Raw genomic sequence first — 21874 nt, forward strand, 5'->3', positions numbered from 1 at the left:
TGCAGACTTGATAAGTGTATTTAAAGCACATTCTCAGATCACTATAAACTTCAAATGGAACATCATTAATGAAAATAAATAGTTGCCCTTGACATTTGACCAGATTCACATGCACACACCAGGAATCAGCCATGTCTGCATTACTAAAAAAAAATACTTAGATGAAACTGAGTTTATGACTTCTAAGGTCATGTACCAAGTCCTTGGTATGAAGTTAGACACATAAATTAATTTAAGTTAGAGGGGTGACCTCAGCCATCTGCACATCTGGCCTCTCATTGGTTGTCAAGGAAATTATAAGTGGGCATTATGCATTCAAGACTGAAGCACAAGCTGCTTCTCTCCAACTGTGGCCCAAAGAGCAGTGACTTTGATACATGTTAGTTATATCTTAACACTACATGAACTCACAGTATTTGATGCAACTATTAGCTTTTATGCAATAAATTAAAACATATTTTAAATGGTGGTAGCATACTTCATACAAAAACATGAAAAATAAGATCAGACCTTTTTAGGTATAGCACAATGAATAAGGGATATTTGAATCTAATCACTGCAGAATGTTTGCAGATTTTTTTAATGTACATACTGCACTTGTTCAGTCACATATTTTCAGATTACTGAGATTCCGATGGGTTGGTGGAAGAATGGTCAGACATGGTCAACAGTCATATGGACGAATTAGCTGATGGATTAAATAATGAACAGATGAATGATCAATATGCATCTTCAATCATCAATCAACATAAAAGTAAGCTGATTGAAGCAACTTATTTTTAGAAAAGCAGATGTTTCACAAGTAGACAGTTGCCAGGAAATAAGTATGCATGTTTTTTCCATACTCCGTCTTCTTTTTCCCATATTAAAACCTGCGAACTGCTCAAGTCAAATTCCATACTGTTCCAGGTCGTCAATAACAATAATGAGATTGTTTTATTATTCAAACAAAATGCATCTGTTGTGCTTAAAATGTATGAGCAACCTCTGAGAACCAGAAAAGAAACAAGCACACGAATCATGTAATAAAACATTAAACCCACAATGTTTACTATTATCAATATTTACTGTTTTCATAAAAAAAAAAAAACTTTTGCAAGAATTACAGCACATATGAAAATAAAAAAAAACCATGTAAAAACAATCAAACAATCAGATTATATAAATAAATGGATCTACTTGGGTCTTTAAATCTGTACATTTTTAAGAGACATCTTTGAGAATAAATAGCGTGTGACAACTGTAAACTGCTGCTCTACATCACAACACAGACAGCTCCCACATTTACATTAAAACCCAAAACTGCAGCAAGAGCCGCAGATGTCAGTTAAAACTGCTGTGGCACATCTCACAATACAAAATGACATTCGCATCAAAGTACTCAGATCAATACACTGAATGAAAAATTAGCATTGACTGTGTCCAGTATCCCTGCAAAGGTTTCCTGTGGACTTGTTTTGGCTTGTGGTCCCTGATGTAAGGAGAGCTGGGGAAAAAAAGGAAATACTTAAAAAGTGAACTGGTTAAAAACCGTGTGTGTGTTGTTTTTCCATAATTAATTCTATGTTTCAGCTGTTCTATGAAATTACTTTTTTATAGACTTAAATGACATTATCTAGCACCAATTACAACATAGCTGTAAAGTAAAATACCGTACAGCAGAAATATCTGTAAACAATCAAACTGTAAGTTTTATATTTAACTACAAATGTATAATAATAAAAAATGTCACCTTACTTACCTATAAAGATGTCATCGCCATAAACTCAGCTACCGCTGGATGCGCAGCTCTTGATCTGTCCACAAGGGGGCAGCGTAGTGCAGGCTGACTGAGTTGGGGACAGTTGGGAGTTGGAAGGCTTTGAAGAGAAGGAAAGGCAGCTGGATTCTGTCCACCCAGATGGGATTTTCACTTCATCAGATAGCAGAGTCGCTTCCTCACGCTCATCCAGAGGAAAGACTCGGGACTCCCAAGGTGCCTGAGGCTGCAGGAAACACAGAGCAAATAATGTGGGTTTTTTTGTCTGTTTGCCGACAACCACAAATCGTTTCCGTACGATTTATCAAACGCAATAAATCGAGTGTGAGACACTGTCGTTTCTTTCAGCTATAAAACAAATCCGCTAAATGCTTTCTCCAGACCAGTCCTTTCACTTAATGCACTCTTTGACGTCTGCTTGGTTTCGGTGAAGCTCGGGGGTTTCAGCGTTAATCGTGGTTTGTTTGGGTGCTGAAGTGCATGAGGCAGAGCTGTGGTGATGAGAAAGTTGATTAGAAAAGCCTGGATAAGTAGCAGCTTGTTTCCTCTCCAATCACAGCAAAGGAGAAAAGAGTCCTACAATCAAAGCAGGATCAGGGGAAACAAGTGGAGACAAGTATCTGCGGAGACGCTCAAGAAGCCATCGAGGCTTCACAGCTTGCCTAAGCCTGTCTGGAAAAGGCTGAGGATATTAGACTCATTACTGCTGATTTATATTCCTGTCCTGAGCCAAAGGGTAAATAACATCTTATCATTGATATGGATATTATAGAAAACACATTTCAAGTAATGTTGAGCATTAAAAAGAAAATGAGGAGTTTAAAAACAAACTGACTGCAGCCTTATTCAAAATAACAGTAATTTGTTCGTCCGACAGCGGGACAGGTTTGCTCTGCTCACTGATGAATCCTGGAATGAATAAAGGGCATAATAAGCAATTTAACTGTAAGGACAAAAACAAATACACATTAGTGGCAGAAAGGAAACAAGAATTTGTCTCAACCACTGACAAAACCCCCCCCAAAAAAACCTGAATATACAATTTGAGATTTGTCCTTTCTCTGTGGAATACTGTTATATTCTCCATTTTCGTTGAAGATTCGTCATTTCAGGACCAGAAGCTTGAGATCGTACCAGCCACTCCTCCACCCGCGGCTGCTCATCAGAATCCAGCTGAGCACAACCCCACTCCACTGAGCTCTCGTCTCCTGATGTGCACATCCCGCCCCCGCTGCTCGATAGCCTGCTGCCAGATCTGAAGAGGAGAGAGAGAGAAGAAAAACGTAAGCCATCCACAAGAAGAACATTTCTCTACGCTCGGCTTTCACGCGGATTGTTTTTACATAAAGATTTTCAAGCGAGTCCGTTTGTGTGCAGCCACCTTGTCGAACGTCTCCAGCACTTCCTCTTTTCCCAGGAAGTCCAGCGGCGCTTCTCCTTCTGCTCCAGAGCCTGGTGCCTCCGAGCAAAGATTTCGTCACAGAGATCCTCAATCTGCACACGACACAGAACCCACTGAGCGGTGAAATCAAGAATAAGATTAGCATGTTTACACCAGGAAGACTGAACTTTACCTTCTGGTTCTCCTCTCCCATTTTAGGAGTCAAACCCTGGATGTCGACCACCCGCCACCTAAATAAAAAGTAGAGACGGTTCATTACTGTTATAATTTATAAGATCGTCTTATTTCTACATTTTCTGGACGGTGGAAAAAGAAACTTACGTGTGTCTCTTCAGACAACTCAAGTCAATACGGTCAGTAAAATGAACACTACGTTTAAACTGAACTTGTTTTAAACTCCTTGGACAGCACTCGGGTTGTTTACCTCGGCGTCAGGATATCTTTGTACTGCAGTTTTTCCACTTTAGAAAGAGGAGGAATGACGGGAATGACGATGTCATCGATGTTGTACACTCGGCCTCTGTGGTGTTTGCGAAGGAAGCCCTAAAAAGAAGCAGAATATGTTATTGCATAAGCAGAGTTAACACTACGGCTAATATTTACTAATGTTTACATATTACAGTGGCTTAGCATTTCTATCTGTTAGATCTTTTGTGTGTGAAGATAACAACGTCCCGCACGACATTTGCAATTATTTCATCTGACATAAACCTGCATGTTTTCGAAAACAGGCCAATTATTCATCGGAAAGTCCCATTCAATGAACTGTATCCACCACGTCCTGTAGATATGAATCAGCAGCAGTAGAATTAGAAGCATAAGTATGCCGCAACCACAAATAACATGGCATTTAGGCAGCAATATGGAAAAAAATCTCTATAATTGACTTGCTGCATAATAAAAACCAGGACCTTCAGGGAAAAAAAAAAGTGTTTGGCCTTTTCCTGAAATGAGGAAGAGGGGCATTAAATAAAGAACAGTTGCTTTGATACTGATAATGAAGTTATTGACTTTGTGCTTCTTTTTGTCTTTCACTTCAGTTGTAATTTTCTTCGATAGGTTTAACTAAAAAAAGAAAGAAAAGGTTTGTTGCATTCAAGAAGAAACTTAAGTATGAATTTTGCTTTCCTAGCACTTGTTGGTAGCCAATAGTTAAGACTTTTGTCACATACTTACATACAGGTTGACACACAATTGAATGATACTGAGTATGTTACCCGTGAGCCCCGGCTGAGCGTGAACTGCCCATAGTTCTCCTCCAGCATGTCATTTGAACTGTCTCCAAGATCACACAGCTGGTACAAGACATCCTGATCATCTAGAAACAAACATATAACACACACTCTGAAAGTGAGTCTATATCAGGGACATAGCTGCAGATAGCAGTGTAGCTCACACCTTAAAAATGTGGTAAAAAATATAACCAAGTACTGTAGATGCTAAATGATCAACAATGTATAGCCATGAGCTAATTTCATGTCACAAATTTGAACACATTTTTCAAACAAAAAAAAAATCCTCCTTTTCTGACTTAGAAGTGACAGAAAACTGTTAGATATTTCACTAAATTGTATTTGTTACAGGCAAGATCAAACGTTTAAAACTTGAGAAATCAGTATATTATTTTAAATAGTTTTTGTTTCAGCGGGAGTGATTCTTGTTTCACCTTTAAAACTGCAAAGCCTTAAATTACGTTATACATTGTGGTTTAAATACAGCAAGACCAAACTTGATCTTACTGTGGGAACTTTTTCAGTTCATCCAGTTACAGAGTAAGCAATGGAAGACATACTGAAACCCACCTTTAGTCAGCCTGCAGCGCCGTCCTCTCTTCCTTTTTCTCTTATTGGATCGTCTGCGCTGACTCCAAGCAGATCCTGGCGACCTGATTGGTGACAGAGTCAAAACTCCCCTTTTCTGACGGCGCACATGCTGCTTGCATTTCCTACCTAGAAGTGCGCACACATGGCATAAATTAGAGTCTGTAATGTGTAATGTGGTTTTCACGCTGCTCTTCTAATACATTTTTTAGACCGGCAACAAATCGATTTTTAGATTCATTTTTTTTCTGATCACAATACTAGATTTTCATGTTACCTACATTTAACCCCACTATAGCATTGTGTAAGGATTTACTTTTTTTTTTTTTTTCAACTGACAGAGAAAATTTTAGAAGCCCTCAGCTGGAACAAAAGAGCCATAAATACTTTTAAGTTGTTATCTCTGAGATAATTAGAAAATTATCTCTGGAAAATAGAAGTTGTTGTCTTGTGATAACAAGATAATTGTTTGAGCTCATAGAGTGATAATGGCTTAAGAATGTGAATGTCTTCTTAACAGTTTAATAATCTTTGTTTGGGCTCCTTAAGATATTTCTTTGGCTTTGCGGTTTTAGAGGCCAAGATGGTGTATAAATGGATGGCATGCAAACTACATGATCCATTCTAAATTGCCTTGCATCAATCTCCTACTCTTAGAGTGAAACTTTTCTTAAAAAAATAAACTAATTTTACTGTGATTTTTCATGAACGTGGTTCTAGTCCAACTCTACATGCAAATTGCAGTGAAGTTAGTCCCTATCTTTGATAATTTCACTCTATGCATCCATATGTATTTAGTCAGGATTTTCTAAAGCATTAGTCCATAATGAGCTGCAGGAATTGATCGGAAGTTTCAAATGGTCCTATTCAATTTCAGCTTCAATGATAACAGTATATTTATGTTGGGCTGTAATTTTGGGTAATTTACCATTGACAGACTGCCTTCCGCTGCTATTGACTAAAGAGAATAGGATCATTAAAACCGACATGAAATCATCCATGAGCATGTGACGTTTTAAGCTACTGTATATTCAATCAGGTTCCTTTGTGCCTACTAGTTGCACTCTTTCACCTCCGTTTTGTCTTTATTGCTCCACAATACACTAAAACCAACCGTGGCGATATTAAAATCCCATGGTGATCTTAGGAAGTAAAAGCAGAAATAAAATCATAGAAACTACAGAAGCACATAGACATATTCGAACATATGATATGATATGTGATATGTCACACAATTTCATGCAGGTCCAGTGGGACATCTGACATGAATGAAAACAAGGGTGGAGTTGAGGCAGGTCCAAGTTTAAATATCAAGTTATTACTGTTAGGTCATATTCATTATTAAGGCAGGCATGACAGTACTGTGGCATATGCACAGGAATTTAAGTACCTCAACTTTACAATAAACATAAGTTTATAAAGTTATTTTTAGCGCAGTAAGAAGATCCACACGGCTCACTGTTGTTCTCCTGTACTTCTGTAATTTCCCCTGGCATGCTCTGCCTCAACTTTTTATTTGATTCTTGACTGACACTGATCCATTCTTGTCTTGTTACTGCTGGATGTCGGTTTCTGCTCCTCCCACTTAACTTTTGAGAATTTGACCATAATCTCCTAAAGGAGTTCAAATCTGGGAAGTTTTCTCTTCCAACATTCTATTGTTATGTCCTCTGAGCAACTCTGTTGCCCAGGCCAGTAATTCTTTAGATACCTGATGTCTGTACAGTAGATTTTAGGTAATAGTTTGTCCTGATCATGTTGTCATTTTAAAGAAAATTGGGTTTGTTTTTTTTTTGTTTGTTTTGTTCTCTCAGTGTCATAGTAAAACAGAATAAAATATTTTTGAGTCAACAGATAAAACGGGGAACAAACTGTGATGTGAACACAGTTCCTTCAGAAGGACCTTACTCTTGTGCCTTGGTGTGGAGCTGACTCGCCCATAGTTTGGTGGGTTGGACAGTCTAGAATTGATAATTAAAGGTCTCTGAACCCATTCTTCTCTGGCTTTGAATTGCTGAAAATGATGGCTTGTAGTAACACCTGAGAGGAGAGAATACAATCTTTAAGAACTTGGTAAAAAATAATAATAATAATACAGTCACAGGAACCAAATATATTTGATCACTTACAATTCTCAATAGACCAAGAAAAAAAATTAGCTATTTTTTGAATAGGCTACAACTTCAAAAAGACGAGGCACACCATGATCAAAATGTGCTACATTGTATGAGATATCAAACGGGTCTAAATCATACTGTTGCAACGTTTGTATTACTTTTCGGTGTTGGAAGACATGCAGGTTTAGGTAAACAACACCTAAGCATTACCTTCAGATGGATCTGACACTGTGACAAAGGTCATGTGATCTCAGCTACTGTACAGTGAAACATTCCACCACTATGGTTCAATAATGACATTGCCTAACCTAGTTTCTGTCATGTAAGGATGCAGAATGCTTGGATTGGCTCCAGATTTTCAAATAATCGAGTCATTCAACCAATATATAATACCAGATCTATAGAAACTCTTTACGTACTACGCATAGAACACTGAACTTTGCTACCAAGACGGTCGAGCAAACTGATGTAAAATGGGGCGCATCAAAAGTGGTACATACTTCACAGAAATTACGATTTTACATCTTAAAGGTAACCTTATAGAACGGGTGAATGGTAAAATGAATACAATTCTGAATTATTTCCATATGGGGGGGGGAAAAAACAATCTTAATTGGAAGTCTCACCAGAGGAAAGAGGCACCAAAGGGTGAAGTCTCGACCTGCAGCTGCAGCCAGGTTTTGAGCACAAACAAACAGAATCACAAGAGTTACACGTGGGGAAGTGAGTAGATACGGGCTTTCTTGATTTCTGGAACAAAAATAAAACAAAAGGAGGGAAAAATAGATTTTACCTCATTCTGTTAGCAAGTAGATAGAGTACAGTTTTTCCACATAAGTAATTAGCTGTCACATTTACTAACATGAAGACAGATACTAGAAGGATGCATATGCGTACGGTACATCTGCAGCAGGACAGACCAAGAGAAAGAGGAGCCTGCATTGGGCATACCGGTGAACTGGTGGTGTAGCAAGAGGTGACAGAGAACAATCTGCGTTTGTGGCAAGAGACCATGGGCCGGGTCCGGGCGCACACACACGATGCATCGACTCTGAAGAGCCTTCTGCCTTTCAGCCTCCTTCCCTTAGCACTCCCAGTTAGAAAAACATCATCTCCTCCAGGAGTACTGCGGGAATGAGATCAGATGAGATCATGAAGATGCCACAGTTGTGACTCATGCACTAAAACAGGCCATTTTTTTCAAGCTGCTGTCAGAATAGAAGTTTATCACTGGTAACTGATATATATATATATATATATATATATATATATATATATATCCTCTTGTTACTTTACAGTTAATAAACATCAACACAAGGCTTTTATTTTCACTCACAATGAGGTGTAAAAAAGGCAACCATGCAGTCAGACTAGACAAAGCTGTTTGGCTGCTTCGATTATAAAAAGTCATAAGCTGGATAATAAATATTAGAACATCATAAAATAAACATTTTGCCTATTTCCCTAAAAGAATTTAAAGCAAGTCTTTAAATAAGTACTGGAAGATTACTGTACACCTAAAACTTACTGACTGAAATCTTTGATCTGCAACATGTGATTATCCCTAACGAATAAAAAGTATTGCCACTGTTGCATATTTATTATGGCTCATGATTATAAAATAAAAAATAATAACAATTCTGAGCATTCAAATAACACATACTTTTTTATCTTTACGGAGAATGAGAGGTAAAAGAGCCAGAAGACATTATTCATGTCGGGCTGGAGAAAAAGAAAAATGTTTCACTGCTTTTCTTACCCAAAGTTATGGCCCGTTAAATAACAGAAAAGCAGCACAGAACTGACATTTAAAATATTTCCCTCAGCCAAGTCAGAAAAACTACTGAGCTGGGAATTATAGCACCACCGCAAGCATGCAGGCGTCAGCAAATGACAATAGATTTAAGACTCAGTGATTAAAACTGTTTGATCTGCAACATTAGATTAAGACTTGAAATCCTGACTGTGCAGCCACATGGTGCCTTACCTTCTGTTTCCACTGCTGCTTGCCACAGCTTTATGTCAGGCATGTTGGATCTGTGTATGTGCTGGAGTTGCCTCTGTAATTATTAATGCTGATTGAGCAGCTGTGCAGTGTTGGCTTTTGAGTAGCTGTTTGTGAATACAGAGTAAAAAGAAAGAACATACTTGTCCACTTCTAAGGTTTTAATAATAATGACAACTCATATTTGATTCTTCAAACATTTTATCTTAAAATGTTATACTTTTTTTGATTATTATTTTGGCAACCCAGTCAACAGGCAGTTAATTTGTGGATTTTGATCTTTGGCAATGATTAACTAATCATGAACAGGTCAATATTTTTAGAAAACCAAAAGCTTTCACGGTTTAACAATCTGAAACAATAGGGCGTATAATAACGCATTAAGCAGGGCGGTCATATTTCGTAGCTCTTGGTCACCATTAGGTTAGTTTTATAATGCCATTTCCAAACAGCCTGGCCTACATTCCTACACAGCGAGAAAGATCATTCACAAGTGGAAAACCGCACAGCTGGTTTTTGTTCAAGGAAGGGACGGGCCTGCAAGTTCACACAAAAGTTAGAGAAATCCTAAAATGTAAAAAAAAAATAAAAAAGAATTGTCCAGAAGAAGTTTATCAACCATTTGCTTCTGAATTCCTCTAAATAGATGTGAATGTTAAGTTGCGATACATCATGTGTTTCACCACTCATGGTGATATTTACCTAATGTCCTTTTAAATTTATGTCCTGGTGAGTAAAGTCAGCTAAAGTGTTTCAATAGAAATGCTTTAATTAGGTTGGGTTCTAATACCCATAACTATATTGAATAATTGCACATACAGAGATTTTTTGTTTTCATCTAGAATGCCTTTACTGAAACAGTTAGTGTTGCTGTGATCTTTAATGTAAACCTAACTGTATTTATATTTATAAGACTAAATAATAAGCCCGAGTCATCTTTTTATGGCTGTATTTTAACTGTTGTCAGCACAAGAGCTGAGACAATGAAGGGGACATCTGGGGCACAACAGACCTCAAGCTTGAAAAAAAAAAAAATTCTGCTGTCAACACTGTGCTGTAAAAGGGCAGCAAAGCAATCAAACATGCCATCACATCCCATAACATAATTTAAATTAATGAACCTTTCTGCTGCAAAACAAAAATTATTCATGAGCTGAAGTGACGTTACATTATGTGCGCAAAAACTAGAGACATAAGAATTTGCAATTAGTGCTTTTAGTGTAATTAGCATCTGAAGCTAACTGTGGCATTTCTTTTATTTTCTAGACGGTAAACAGATTTGCAAGTACAGGACTATATTTTGTCTCGCTGTTTTCCAACTTTTAAAGTCCTTTACTCTCCATGTCAGACAGATAGAAAGTTCTAACATGAAAGGCAAAAAAAGCAACATTCTGTATTCTTTCCAGTTTCTACTGTAGCTGTTTGTTGTTTTCATGTTGCGTTCTGAACTTTTCTCCTGAGACGTTATACCGCTGGAACAGTGTGACATGACTTCCACAGCTCTAAATGTTGCCAGCAAAACACATAAGGTCATCTTTGACCTTCAAGTCATCTATTGATAAATTTTAAACATTCATTTTCAAAATGTGTGCAACACTGTTTGGCTGTAAGGTCTCCTCTGTAAAATCAAAGCTCCAACAGACTCAAGAATAATCTGGGTGGTCTGGGGTTTAAAAACAAAACCAAAAAAAAAAAAAAAAAAAAGTTAAATCTGAATAATGACTCTCAAATGAAGCCAGTTTTACCTTTGTTGGTCGATTTGTTGTCATGTTAGAATGCGACAGAGCAACCACTGTAACCTAAGACATAATCTCAAATATAACCAAAAATATGCAGCAGAGCTGTGGTAACAAACTCCACCCAAACTCTAACCTCCACCCATAGCATGAGGCTGAAGCAGGATGAATATCCAGCTGTCAAAACAGACAATGGTCAGGCAGATTTTCTCAAAGTGTTTACAAGGTGATCTGAAGAATAGGGTATCCATTAACTGCAACTGAGGAGCAGCCCGGATAAGAACAGGAATTCTACACACCTTGTGAAGGTTCCCCTTTCCTTTGAAGACTGTTTAGAGAGAGGTGAAAAACTCAGGGGAAGCATCAGACTGTTTACAATCTGGCTGAGCTGGGCACTCTGCAGAGAAGGAAACACAGAAATCAAGTTAACCCAGAAACAAAATGAAAGTGGAGCTTTAGCCAACTGCTTGCAAACCTGTATCGTACTTCATATCAATAGAAACTGCTGACATTAAAGCCTGTGCTGCCATAAGACTATCAAAGCTGCAGAAGGTAGCTTTTATAAAAGTGTGTTGTTATTTTGTTTTTTTTTTTACATTTTTCTTTAAAACGTTCACTATGTCATGACAATATAACATGAGACTGATAATCTGTGAAAAAAAAATGAGCTCAACTAGTCTGAGCATTCACAGCAGGTAACTCTGTAGGGAAGGAGATGCAGCATAGCAGAGAGCAAGGGGGAGGTTGAGAGCAGCATGTACATTAGGGTGATTGACAGTGGTAAGACCCGCCTCCTGGCTCTGATTGGTTATTTCTGACCAAGTGGTGCATTTCTGCAAATATGCAAGCTTCATTTATTCACATTTTATCTTTCTCTGTCATGACATAGTGAAATATTTAACAAATATGTTAAAATACATATATTATTTATAAAAGTTACCTCCTGCAGGTTTAATTCAAAAGGAAATACAAAACAGAAAATACTAAGAAATCACCCAAAAATGATGCTCCTCTGTGATGTGTTCATAAGTATGGATCTATTTCACTTTAGTGAACATTCAACATCAAGATTACACTCAACTTCAAAGTCCATTAAGACTGGGAGTGCATACCATGTTATATTAATATGCAATTCTACATCTGCCTCAGCCGCTACAACAATTAACACGCTCTTCCTCCCTCCTGGGATAATTAGAACCACCTGACATCATCAAGCAGAAGCAATTTATTCCCTCCACCTGCAGCTACTAATTTACCATAACAGCACATGGGTCGAACAGCGAGCACTGTGTAAGTGATGAGTCAAATCCTCACAGGCTGACACTGGAACACAACGTTCCAGTCAAGAAAGAGCTCAGCCACCGTACCTGTCTCTCGATGTTGTACAGGAGGCGCGTGGGACTGCAGGGCTCCGCGTCGGCGTCTGAGGCCGTGCAGGAGAGGCCGGCCATTTCTCTCATCAGGGTCTGCTGAATCTGCCTGTCGGTCAGCGGCTGGGATTGCGCAAGAACCACCCGGCCCTAAAGCGCACACAAAAGAGCACAGATGCAAAAAGACAGATCTTGTATGGTATCCTATGTTTTACTTAATGATTTAAATAAAAAAAATTTCTACAAATCCACAGCACGTGGACGCAACAATCAGAATTGTGTGGTCGATTTCTGTTTTTAGGTTTTAGAAAAGACTCGACCTGCTGAGTGTGATTTAATTCAGAATTTCATCAAATAATAATATTAGAGGATATAAGAGCATGATATAAATGGTGTTTGGGTTTTTTTTTTTAACCTATGCCTCCAGGGACACTAATAACAAAAAGGAGAGGCGTCATATTGCTGTAAAGCTAAATTTACATTTTTTAAATAAAACCAAAATGAAAAGGATAAATAAAAAGAAAACTTTTGTTGTAACATGTTGACCTTCCTATTAGCTGCTCAAAGTCTCACGCTCTCGCTTTCCTGTAGACTGACTGACCCACAGACATGGGTATACTGAGTACAGCCTCAATATAGTTTTTTCAATCTCTAAGCTTCAGTTTTAAACACTTTACTGGTCCAAAACATAACTACCTGTCAGTGTTTTTCCGTTAGGAGCTGCATTCACACCCAAAGAGTTTTGGTTTACGTTTTTGGATAAAGGTCAAACTTTTGAGTTCATCCCTGGTTGGGGTTGATCAAGCTGACTACCACCCTATTCCATCCACCAGCTGATTTCTCTGCGCATCTCTAACATCCATCATACCTTGGTGGAGCGTATGTGCTTGTGCAGCTCCACCAGTTGCTCTATTCTCCCGTCCAGTTCGGACATACGGAGCTGCAGCCAGATCCATCTGCTGCTCAGCTCCGCTCGTTCTTCCAGCCATTGCATCTCACTGCTGCTGCTGCTGCTGCTGCTGCCGGCACAAGGTGAGAGATAGATGGTTGTTTTAATCTCATTTCCCAATGTGTCAGCTTCACCTTTGTGAAAACAAGCAGGCGACCTGACAGGAAGCGATTATTTTAAAGGCCGCACTCGGAATGAACAAAGTGTGTGTAATAAAACTGACTGTGTGTAAAAGGTTACAATAGGAGCAAAGCAAGTGTGTGTGTGTGTGTGTGTGTGTGTAGGTGTGTGTGTGTGTGTGTCTGTGTTTGTGTGTGCTTTGTGAGGCTGAGTTCAATACCACAGCAGTTGCCATGGCAGTGCTCTTGGACCTTGGCTTGCAGGGACTCCCCCACTTCAAACACTCTGATCCAGAGGGAAAGGTTAGGATTCCTGGCATAAAGCTATAGACTGCACACTCCCCAGTTAAATTCAATTTAATTAAATACCTAAAGACAAGATTAAGTCATACAGAAAAGAAAATATCAGTGAAAGCCACCCTGTCAGTGTGCTTCAGTGAAGTCTGTTTGTTAAGAGGCTAATTGCCCCTTCCCAAACACAGACAATGCCCAGTCTTGGCTTGCCCTTTTTCGCTTTCCACCAGCATAATGAGGAAATTCCAGGAATTTTTTTGCCAAGCGCTGGCTGGAGGAGAAGGGGAGTGAACAAAGGAGGAATGACTTTTTTGATCATCTTTCCGGGAATGTTCCCCAAACTGTGTATTTATCACAAAGTTAATGAAACCAAGTAAAACATCAGCTGACATCCTGTGAATACAAGTCAGAGTGAGAACGCTCCTGGTTCTCGCAGCTAAAGTGAGAACCCCGAGCTGAAACAAGAGGCTTTACCTCATTTGACTGTCTTGACTCATGCAAAGGAAGTGATGCAATCAAACTTAAAGATTGTCAAAGAATCTTCTGACCACATAGAATATGTAATCTGTTAAAACAGTATTGAGAACTCTTTAATTTTTTCACACTTTTTCCAAAGACTCTCTTGTTAAGAAAATAATGTAATACTTTCTGTCTCCAGATGTGTAAAGCTAGATAAAATGAAGAGGATTTTTTTTCTCTCTCTCCATTTTTACACACCACTTTGTGTAGGTCGATCAAAAGAGACCAACAAAAATAAGGTGAAGTTTATGGTTGAAACATGTCAAAACATGAGTTCAAGGAGTATGAACAGTTCTGTAAGGCACTGTAACTAACAAACTGAGTAAACAAGCTCCAGCTACAAATGCAAAACTTAACCAATTACACTTTTAAAGCTGCATCCCATCAGTGCTTCAACTGTTCCCACACTGTGAATGCAGAGAGTTAAGTATTTCCACTTTTTTTTTTTTTTTGAACGGACTGTAATGATCCATTTCCTCACAAGAAACAAGCAAACCACTTAGAGAAGGACCAAGCTATAAAATTCGTAAAGTGGAGGCTTAGAGCTAAATCACAGGGAACTGCTCCATACCAGGAAAAACTGTGGGGAAAAGGAACTGGTTGACACTTCGAATCTGGACAAGAAACACAAACCCACAACCCAACACACAAATATGAATATATTGGTTTCCACTTGCAAAAACTATATATTTTTTTTTTTTGTGACTTCTCAAGTTTGCCAATTCCTTTACATTAGGAGCTAGAGCGATCAAGTTTCCCGTTTGATCAAAGTGTCCTGTAAAAGCATTCGCCAGAGCAGCTGCTGTTGCCCTCAGGCCGTGTCTTGTGGAAATTCCAGAGTTTACATAAGGATCTACATTCTCCAGGGAATGCACGCATTGTGTTAGCCATGTTTTAGTAATGCTGGCTGTGCAAACACCAATATCAGATGCTAATGACAGGTACAAATGTCAAACCCATAAAACCCTGCTTTTCAGCACTGTTTTAGCACAGAGGAGGAAGTGATGTCACTCTTGCTCCTGATTGAAATAATTGTTGCCCGCTCATGCACAATGCCAAGAAAACATCTTTTTTTTTTTTTTAACTGTTCATATGTCTTCTACTATTAAAGTTCCAAAAGAGAAACAGAAATCAGCTCAAGTCAGTATCAGTAAATCAAAGTTTACCACAAAACTGGAGATTGGAGAAAAGCCACAAAACCCTCATCAGCGCCTGTCTAATATAATTTGTTTAGCTCATGGTCTCAATCCATGGCTTTCTTTTTCCCTGGGGTAAAAATATGACAAGGCACAGAACAGAGGCCCATTTCACTGAGCTGCTCTCTACAACGGGAAAGACAAGAACACATGGCGTTCAAATAAGGCAGATGGGTCATGGGTCAAAGAAAACATCTATTTTCCTAAATCTGCCCATATTTCAAGTCAGAGTAATAATCAATCAATCAAGTTTATTTGTACAGCACATTTCAGCAGCGAGGGGGTTCAAGGTGCTTTATATAATAAAAACAGAACATTACAATGAAAAGCATTAAGAAAAGCATTTGTAACTGTGATAAACAAGGCTGGACTGTGGTAACAACGTCAAGAAAAAAGTTCTTGGTTCACGAACTACAAGAGTGACGTCATGAAATTTCCTCACTGACAATGTAAAGGTTCAGACATATCAGTCCTGTTTAGTCCACTTTGATCAAACTCTAGTTTGTTTGTCTAGAAAATCTAGTTTGTTTGGGGAGGTGTGAGAGCACAATCAAACTCTGATGTGGACCAAAAAAGCGAATCTGAACTACCTGAAAAGCATAATTCTGCTCAGCAAAGTTTTTAAATCAACCTGCCTCTGTCAGGATGTAGAGGATGCAGGGACTAAATAAGGACGGCACCTCCGGCGTTCAAAGCAAACACTGAGACGCACATCGTCAACTAGAAACAGTGAAGAGCTGAGACATGATGGCAGAGTCTGGGTGGGACGCTGCTGGCTCGCTGGCAAGCCCGTGTTTATTTCCTAGCCTGCGGGTAGAGAGGGAGCTGGCTCGTCAGACGGATCTGTTATGACTGCCGCATGGAAAGAAACAACTACGTGTGAGCGCTTAGCTGAGAAAAAAAAAAGAAAGAACGTCAGAACACCCACCACAGCAGAGAGCACAAAACATGTACTTATGACAGCCAGAGCGTGAATGTCTCTGAAGGCCAAGTTAAACATGCAAGCAGCAACTGGGGCTGCATATTCACAAATTCCCAAAGCTAATACTACAACATGAAAATCTGTTCGTTTCAGAAATTCACCACTCAGACCCCACTTAACGTTATTTTTTTTTTATTCTTTAGTTTTTCTTACGGGCTGCCTTCCATCCCCTGAAATAAAGCGAGACAACACCTATGTGAACTTTCCACATAGGTCTGAACTGACAACATGGGCTCCTATTCCTGCAGCCAAATCCTCTGCACTCCGAGTGTTCTTCAGCATGAGTAGTTAACTTCACATCTGACACTGAAATGATCTAATTTTATGCTTCAAAGGATTTCCAGCGTCTAGGAGACCGAGCTGGTTTATTTAGCTGCACGGACCAGCTGCACAAGCAAGATACTCACAGTGGCCCTTTGTACACAAACACACACTAGAGCTTACATTAAAGGAGTGCATCCTTTCTCTGGAAAGTCCTCCCCTTTAAAGTCCATGCTTTTCGACACATTGCAGATCAGAAGTTGTCATACGCCAGTGGTAAAACTGTTTTATCTTGGAGTTGGAAGGATTAGAAGCAGACCATCTTTGTGAATTAAAAACGAGCATTAAACATATATAAAAACAGTACATTTATTGAATAGAAAGTTTTCTATTCATAAAAGGTACAAAAAAATGAAAAGCTGGAACACAATTGAACACAATTAGCTTTAGCCCAGATAGAGCAGGCCAGCCTTCAGGCTTCTTTGACCCTACTGAAAGTAAAAGGAACATGCTTAAAAGCTGAGGCAGTGCCAGGAAACCAAGACCTCGTCAATGACTGCAAAAAGTTTCTCTATGATTTACTAAGGAACACTGAACCAAATATCAGTGAGGTTTTTACATAATTCATGCCGTATGCATATTTTTTATCCTTCCCAGTGAATTGCAATTCACTGGGTTGTTTGAGTCGCTCAAAGCCAATCTAGACAGTAGGGTAATATAAATAACAAACTGACAAGATTACCAACTTGATGATACTCACAAAGGCGAAAGCATGTCTTCCTCTAACTCATCGTCAGAGCTGCTGCTGCCTGTGGCCTCCGAGTCCAGGGCTTCCTGCAGGCCTCTGAGAACCATCTGGTTGGACTCGCAGAAATCCGCCACCTCGGCGAAAAAAGCCGAGGCTGCGATCGACTCTTCCCAGGGAAAACAGGGGTTGCTGCAGCTTTGTGGCGGCGTGGCAGAGTCCAGACCGTCAGGAGGAACATCTTCGAGCTGGAAGTGCTTCTTCAGGCCCTCCAGCTGCTGACTGCAGTGCTTCAAAGCGTGCTCGCCCAGCAGGGCTTGAAGTCTCCTTTGCAGCCTGCAGGCTCGACCTTGAAGCTCCGCGTGGCGGGAGAGCTGCTCCTTCGCTGCGTTCTCCAGCGGATTTCTAGATTCCAGCCGCTCGGGGTTCACAAAGCCAGTCCCGAACTGCCTTAGAGCCGCAGTAGGAGGAGGACAGAGCTTCTCTAATTCCTCATACATCATCTTGGGCTGGGTCGCGTACATGGAAGTGAGATTCTGAGAGGCTTGCTCGCCATGGGAATAGGAGGGACAAACACTGGGAAAAATGAGAGAGGAGTGGAGCACATCACCACCATCTGGCCCGCATTCAGGCTGAACGCTTTGTCCGTGCAGGAGCAAGGCCTCCTGGCTATTGTGCTCTGGAAGAGGGATTAGAAACATGTCCGTTGCACCTGGAAAGACTGTGGCCACTTGACGAGATTCCCTCTGGCATTTACTGAAGCAGGGCAAGCTGACGAGTAAACCGGGAGCAGGCCGGGCCACCATCTCACCCTGACCATGACACGCAGGGCCGCACGCGAAAGGACTGGGGTTCGCGGGGGGGTCTACGGGGTCCAGGTAGCCGAGTGAGCAAAGGTTCAAGCTGATTTTCTGCAGGTCGCCGTCATCTGCCGGTCTCAGGTGAGGCTCGAGCTCTACGGTGCACAGGATGGCGCTCGCATCCGAGTCCACGGCGACAGAGGCGGGAGGAGAGGAGAGGTGGATGCCGTGGTCATTTTTCAGGATCTTGGTCAGGGCCGGGGCCATTCCCCTCTCAGAGCCAGGCGGGAGGCTTCACGGGGCGCGCCCTGAAGGATCTGACACAGAGCAGTGCGCTTCGTTAACCTCAAATGATAAACACATTTGTATTTCAACGACAGTCAGACTGTACCACTGAGAAAACACACGAAGGGACGCGAGTAGCAAAAACAAAAATAAATAAATAAATAATGTTTTATTTTTGTAATTTTTTAAAAATAATACATGTATTTTAATTTTTAATGTCCTGATTTAAGTGTAAGATTATATTAACGTAAAAAGTTAAACTAAAGATACATAATTTAAGTGTATGTGTAGGTAAAAAACCTCATGCTTCCTGGTATTCATATTTACTCTAAAACTGAGCTTCTCTGTGGACAGACCACCTCTGTCTAGAGTGGTGCCCCTTTTTACATCAATAGGACTGCTACCGGCTAGATAGCCGGTACATTGTCTAGCAACCATGACAACTTAATAGACGCACTGAAAGCATGAGGACAGTGACGCCTGACAGCATTAGAGACGGGTGAACCTTTTCATATACGCAAACAGGGAATAAAGCGTTTTTTTTACATCTGTTGCTTCACACAAGGAATGTGGCAGCTGCAGAACATGTCCTCCATATGTCTGTTTGTGGCAGTTCTTGAAGCTCTGGCTCCCGCCACCGTCCACAACTTGTGAAACTGTTGAAAAGGCTTTTTGACTTACAATCCTCTAATTGTTGTGCCTGTCCTTGCTGCTTTTGCACCTTTCACTTCTACACTTTTTCCTCCTACTCAACGTCCCTAAATCTCCCTGGCTACAGCACTCAGTAAATTACCAGTTTCCTTAACAGTGAACTTGTGATGACCGTCTTCTGGTCGGCTGTCAAGTCATTGCTGTGCAGACCAGGGGTGTGCAACCTTTCAAATTTCAAAGACTCATTTTTGCCCTCATTGCAGTTTAACAAAGTCTTATTTGAGCCACAACTTGTAATCTATCAATATTTAGCCGGTACATTTTAAAGCCTAGAGTTAGGCTTTAAAATAAATAACGTAAATCTTTTTTGCAAAAAGAGAGATGGGTATATTTTTATTATATGGCATATTGTTATTTGTGGAAAATGAAGAAAAACAAAATTGCATAGTTTCCAACCTAATGACAAGATAAAACTGTTCTAAAAATACTAATGGTACTTTTAGTGCCATTCATTTGTGGAAATCTAATGCAATTATTCCATGAAAAAAAAAAACCATGAAAAATTGCTAAAATTGCATTTTTATTATATTTGTATTTAGAAACATGTCAGTAAATAGGTTTCTTTATTATTTATGCCAAAAGTATGAGAGTCATTGTGGAAGATATAAGGAGCCACAGTTACAGACCCATAGCATGAACATGACGTAAGACTTTTGTATTAATGGTCTGATAAAATGTTCTAACATTCTGAATTTTTTTTTAATTATTATTATGTGTGAACCATAATCATCAAAATGAACAGAAATAAACACTTGAAATATAGCAAACATCAATGTATAAGTTTAATCTGGAACTGAATTACAATAATAAATACATTTCCTGTGTTATGTGTGTCTTTTAAAACGTTGTTCTCATTGACCCCCCCCCCCCCACTCCTTTTTTTTACTTTAAGCATCTGCCCCTTTAACTCTCTGCACGCCCCTGCCAACGATCCAATGGTAACCAAGTACAACGTAAATAAACTGCAATAAAATTCGTCAACGGTGGTTAACGGTTAAAGAAACAGTTATTTCAAGACACCCTAAGAAAACCCGAATTACCCACCAGCCTTTTCTGCACTGTTTCATTCAGCGGGTAACTGTTTTACTATTTTTAACGGACTCGTCAGTAAATCTAACTTTTCCTTTAAGCTACTTAAACTTTAACCCAAACGGCTAAACTGACGGTCTAACTTATGAAAACTAAACGTTAGAGGGGTGCCTTTCAACTCCAGAACAAGTCAAAACTGAGCTTTACTGTAGTTTTACCAATAAATAAACGCGTAACTGCCCCGGGAGAGCCATGCACTGCGAAACATATGAGCACTCCCTAAACATATGAACACTCCCTAAAGTCTGTGTCCAGCTACTCACCTGACCGCTCATCGGACATCGTATGTTTCAGGGTTAGAGATCTAGAGCTGAAGATTTTCGAGCGTTTGAGAATCAAAACACAGCAGCCTGGGTGGCGTATATTGACGAAGATCGAGGTTCTGACTCGCACTGTTATTAAATATAAACTATGAAAACAATACGTTTTTCCCTTGAGGAGATTTGTCCCATCCTGCTCCCTCCTGCTAGCATCCGCTCCCCAGATCTCCTCTAGCCAACTGCAGACAGAGGCAAGATTCTAGGATCTGATCGACGAGGGGCTGAGCCAGACCTCTGCTGCCTTCACGGTCTGTTCGAAAGCTCGGAGCTGTCACTACTCCCTGCGACTCATCTCATTCTCTGAAAATATCGTTTCTCTTCAAATGGCTCTTAATAAAATATTTCAAGGACAAAGGCAGCGCGAAAACGAAAGAGCACACGTTGTTAATATAACATATTTCAAATTGGTCATAGATTGGCTGCTTATTTCACGCTTAAAATATTTGTAAAGAGAAATGGGTCAGCACCAAATGCCAGTGAATATTAATATTTATGTATTACCTGTGCTATTGTTAGTGGTAGCAGTAGCAACTGTACAAATTGAATTCAAAAATACGTTATTGATCCCAGATTAAAAGGCAAGTTGTTGTATCTCAAGTAATTTTTTTTTCGATTTTATGAAGAATCCTTCTTTGTTCCATAATCTTCAGATGTTCCAGAGTAGTCCCCAGAACAGAGCCAGCCTCCTTTATCAAAATATCTAGACTTTATCTAGACTATATCTAGACTGGCTATGATCCTGCTCCCCCACCAGATGACGACAGAAGAGATGATGGCATTCTCCACAACAGACTTATTGAAGTTATGCAGCAGACACTGAAGATCCGAACAGCTGCCTATTTTAACTACACATTCAATATAATATGTTAAAACAAATAATAAGCTATAGAATGCATGCAGCAAATCAAACGAAGAAACTAGACAACACCAACAATAATTTAAAAAAATAAATGCTGTTTCTCAAAGGTACTAGAATGAGGCTGAATTTATTCTCTGCGGAAATATTAACAAATAAAGCTGACAGAGTTCACTGTTTTGCCATCTACATAGCATTTGAAAAGCCTTATTTTTACTTTACTACAACCAACGTCCAATCTTGTTAACTTGTAAATATTAAAGAAAATGGGGTGTTTCAAAAAAATGTTGCCTCAAAGCAACAATCAACTTGGAGATATTAAATATTTTACATTTTTATGAAAGAAATGATGTTTAAGAAAATAAGCTTTTTTTCCCTCTCTCTCTCTTGTGTACCATTAAAGTACACTGTTGTCAAAAGGCAAAAAACATCATTAAACTTACAAAAAGGATTTTGTTAAATGAATCTGAACCACAGGAAATAAACAGTGAAAATAATAGATAATTGAGTGGAATATTTCTGTACAGTAGTAATTGCTT

At 39.5% G+C, this 21874-nt stretch overlaps 1 protein-coding gene across 4 annotated transcripts; it reads right to left on the reverse strand.

Annotated features, from left to right (window-relative positions):
• Window positions 1-542: 542 nt before the first annotated feature.
• kansl1l (KAT8 regulatory NSL complex subunit 1-like) lies at window positions 543-20666 on the reverse strand. 4 transcript variants are annotated; one of them, XM_088001792.1, is made up of 16 exons: window positions 20423-20666; window positions 17290-18391; window positions 13078-13219; window positions 12207-12359; window positions 11139-11236; window positions 8050-8224; window positions 7725-7848; window positions 6890-7021; window positions 4964-5110; window positions 4379-4479; window positions 3586-3704; window positions 3334-3391; window positions 3141-3253; window positions 2894-3014; window positions 1742-1985; window positions 543-1486 (listed from the first exon to the last, which is right to left on the reverse strand). In XM_088001792.1, exons 2-15 carry the CDS (start codon window positions 18339-18341, stop codon window positions 1767-1769), a joined length of 2754 nt encoding a protein of 917 aa, XP_087857918.1. In that variant the 5' UTR covers window positions 18342-18391; window positions 20423-20666; the 3' UTR covers window positions 543-1486; window positions 1742-1766. The 4 variants fall into 4 exon arrangements, with proteins under 4 accessions (XP_087857918.1, XP_014844352.2, XP_014844343.2 ...); XM_014988866.2 differs by having other exon boundaries at window positions 13078-13222; XM_014988857.2 differs by having other exon boundaries at window positions 13078-13225.
• Between the last annotated feature and the right edge of the window lie 1208 nt (window positions 20667-21874).

This window comes from Poecilia mexicana, unplaced genomic scaffold (genome assembly GCF_051168715.1).
Source record: "Poecilia mexicana isolate PSO_F unplaced genomic scaffold, ASM5116871v1 scaffold_2, whole genome shotgun sequence".
NCBI lineage: Eukaryota > Metazoa > Chordata > Actinopteri > Cyprinodontiformes > Poeciliidae > Poecilia > Poecilia mexicana.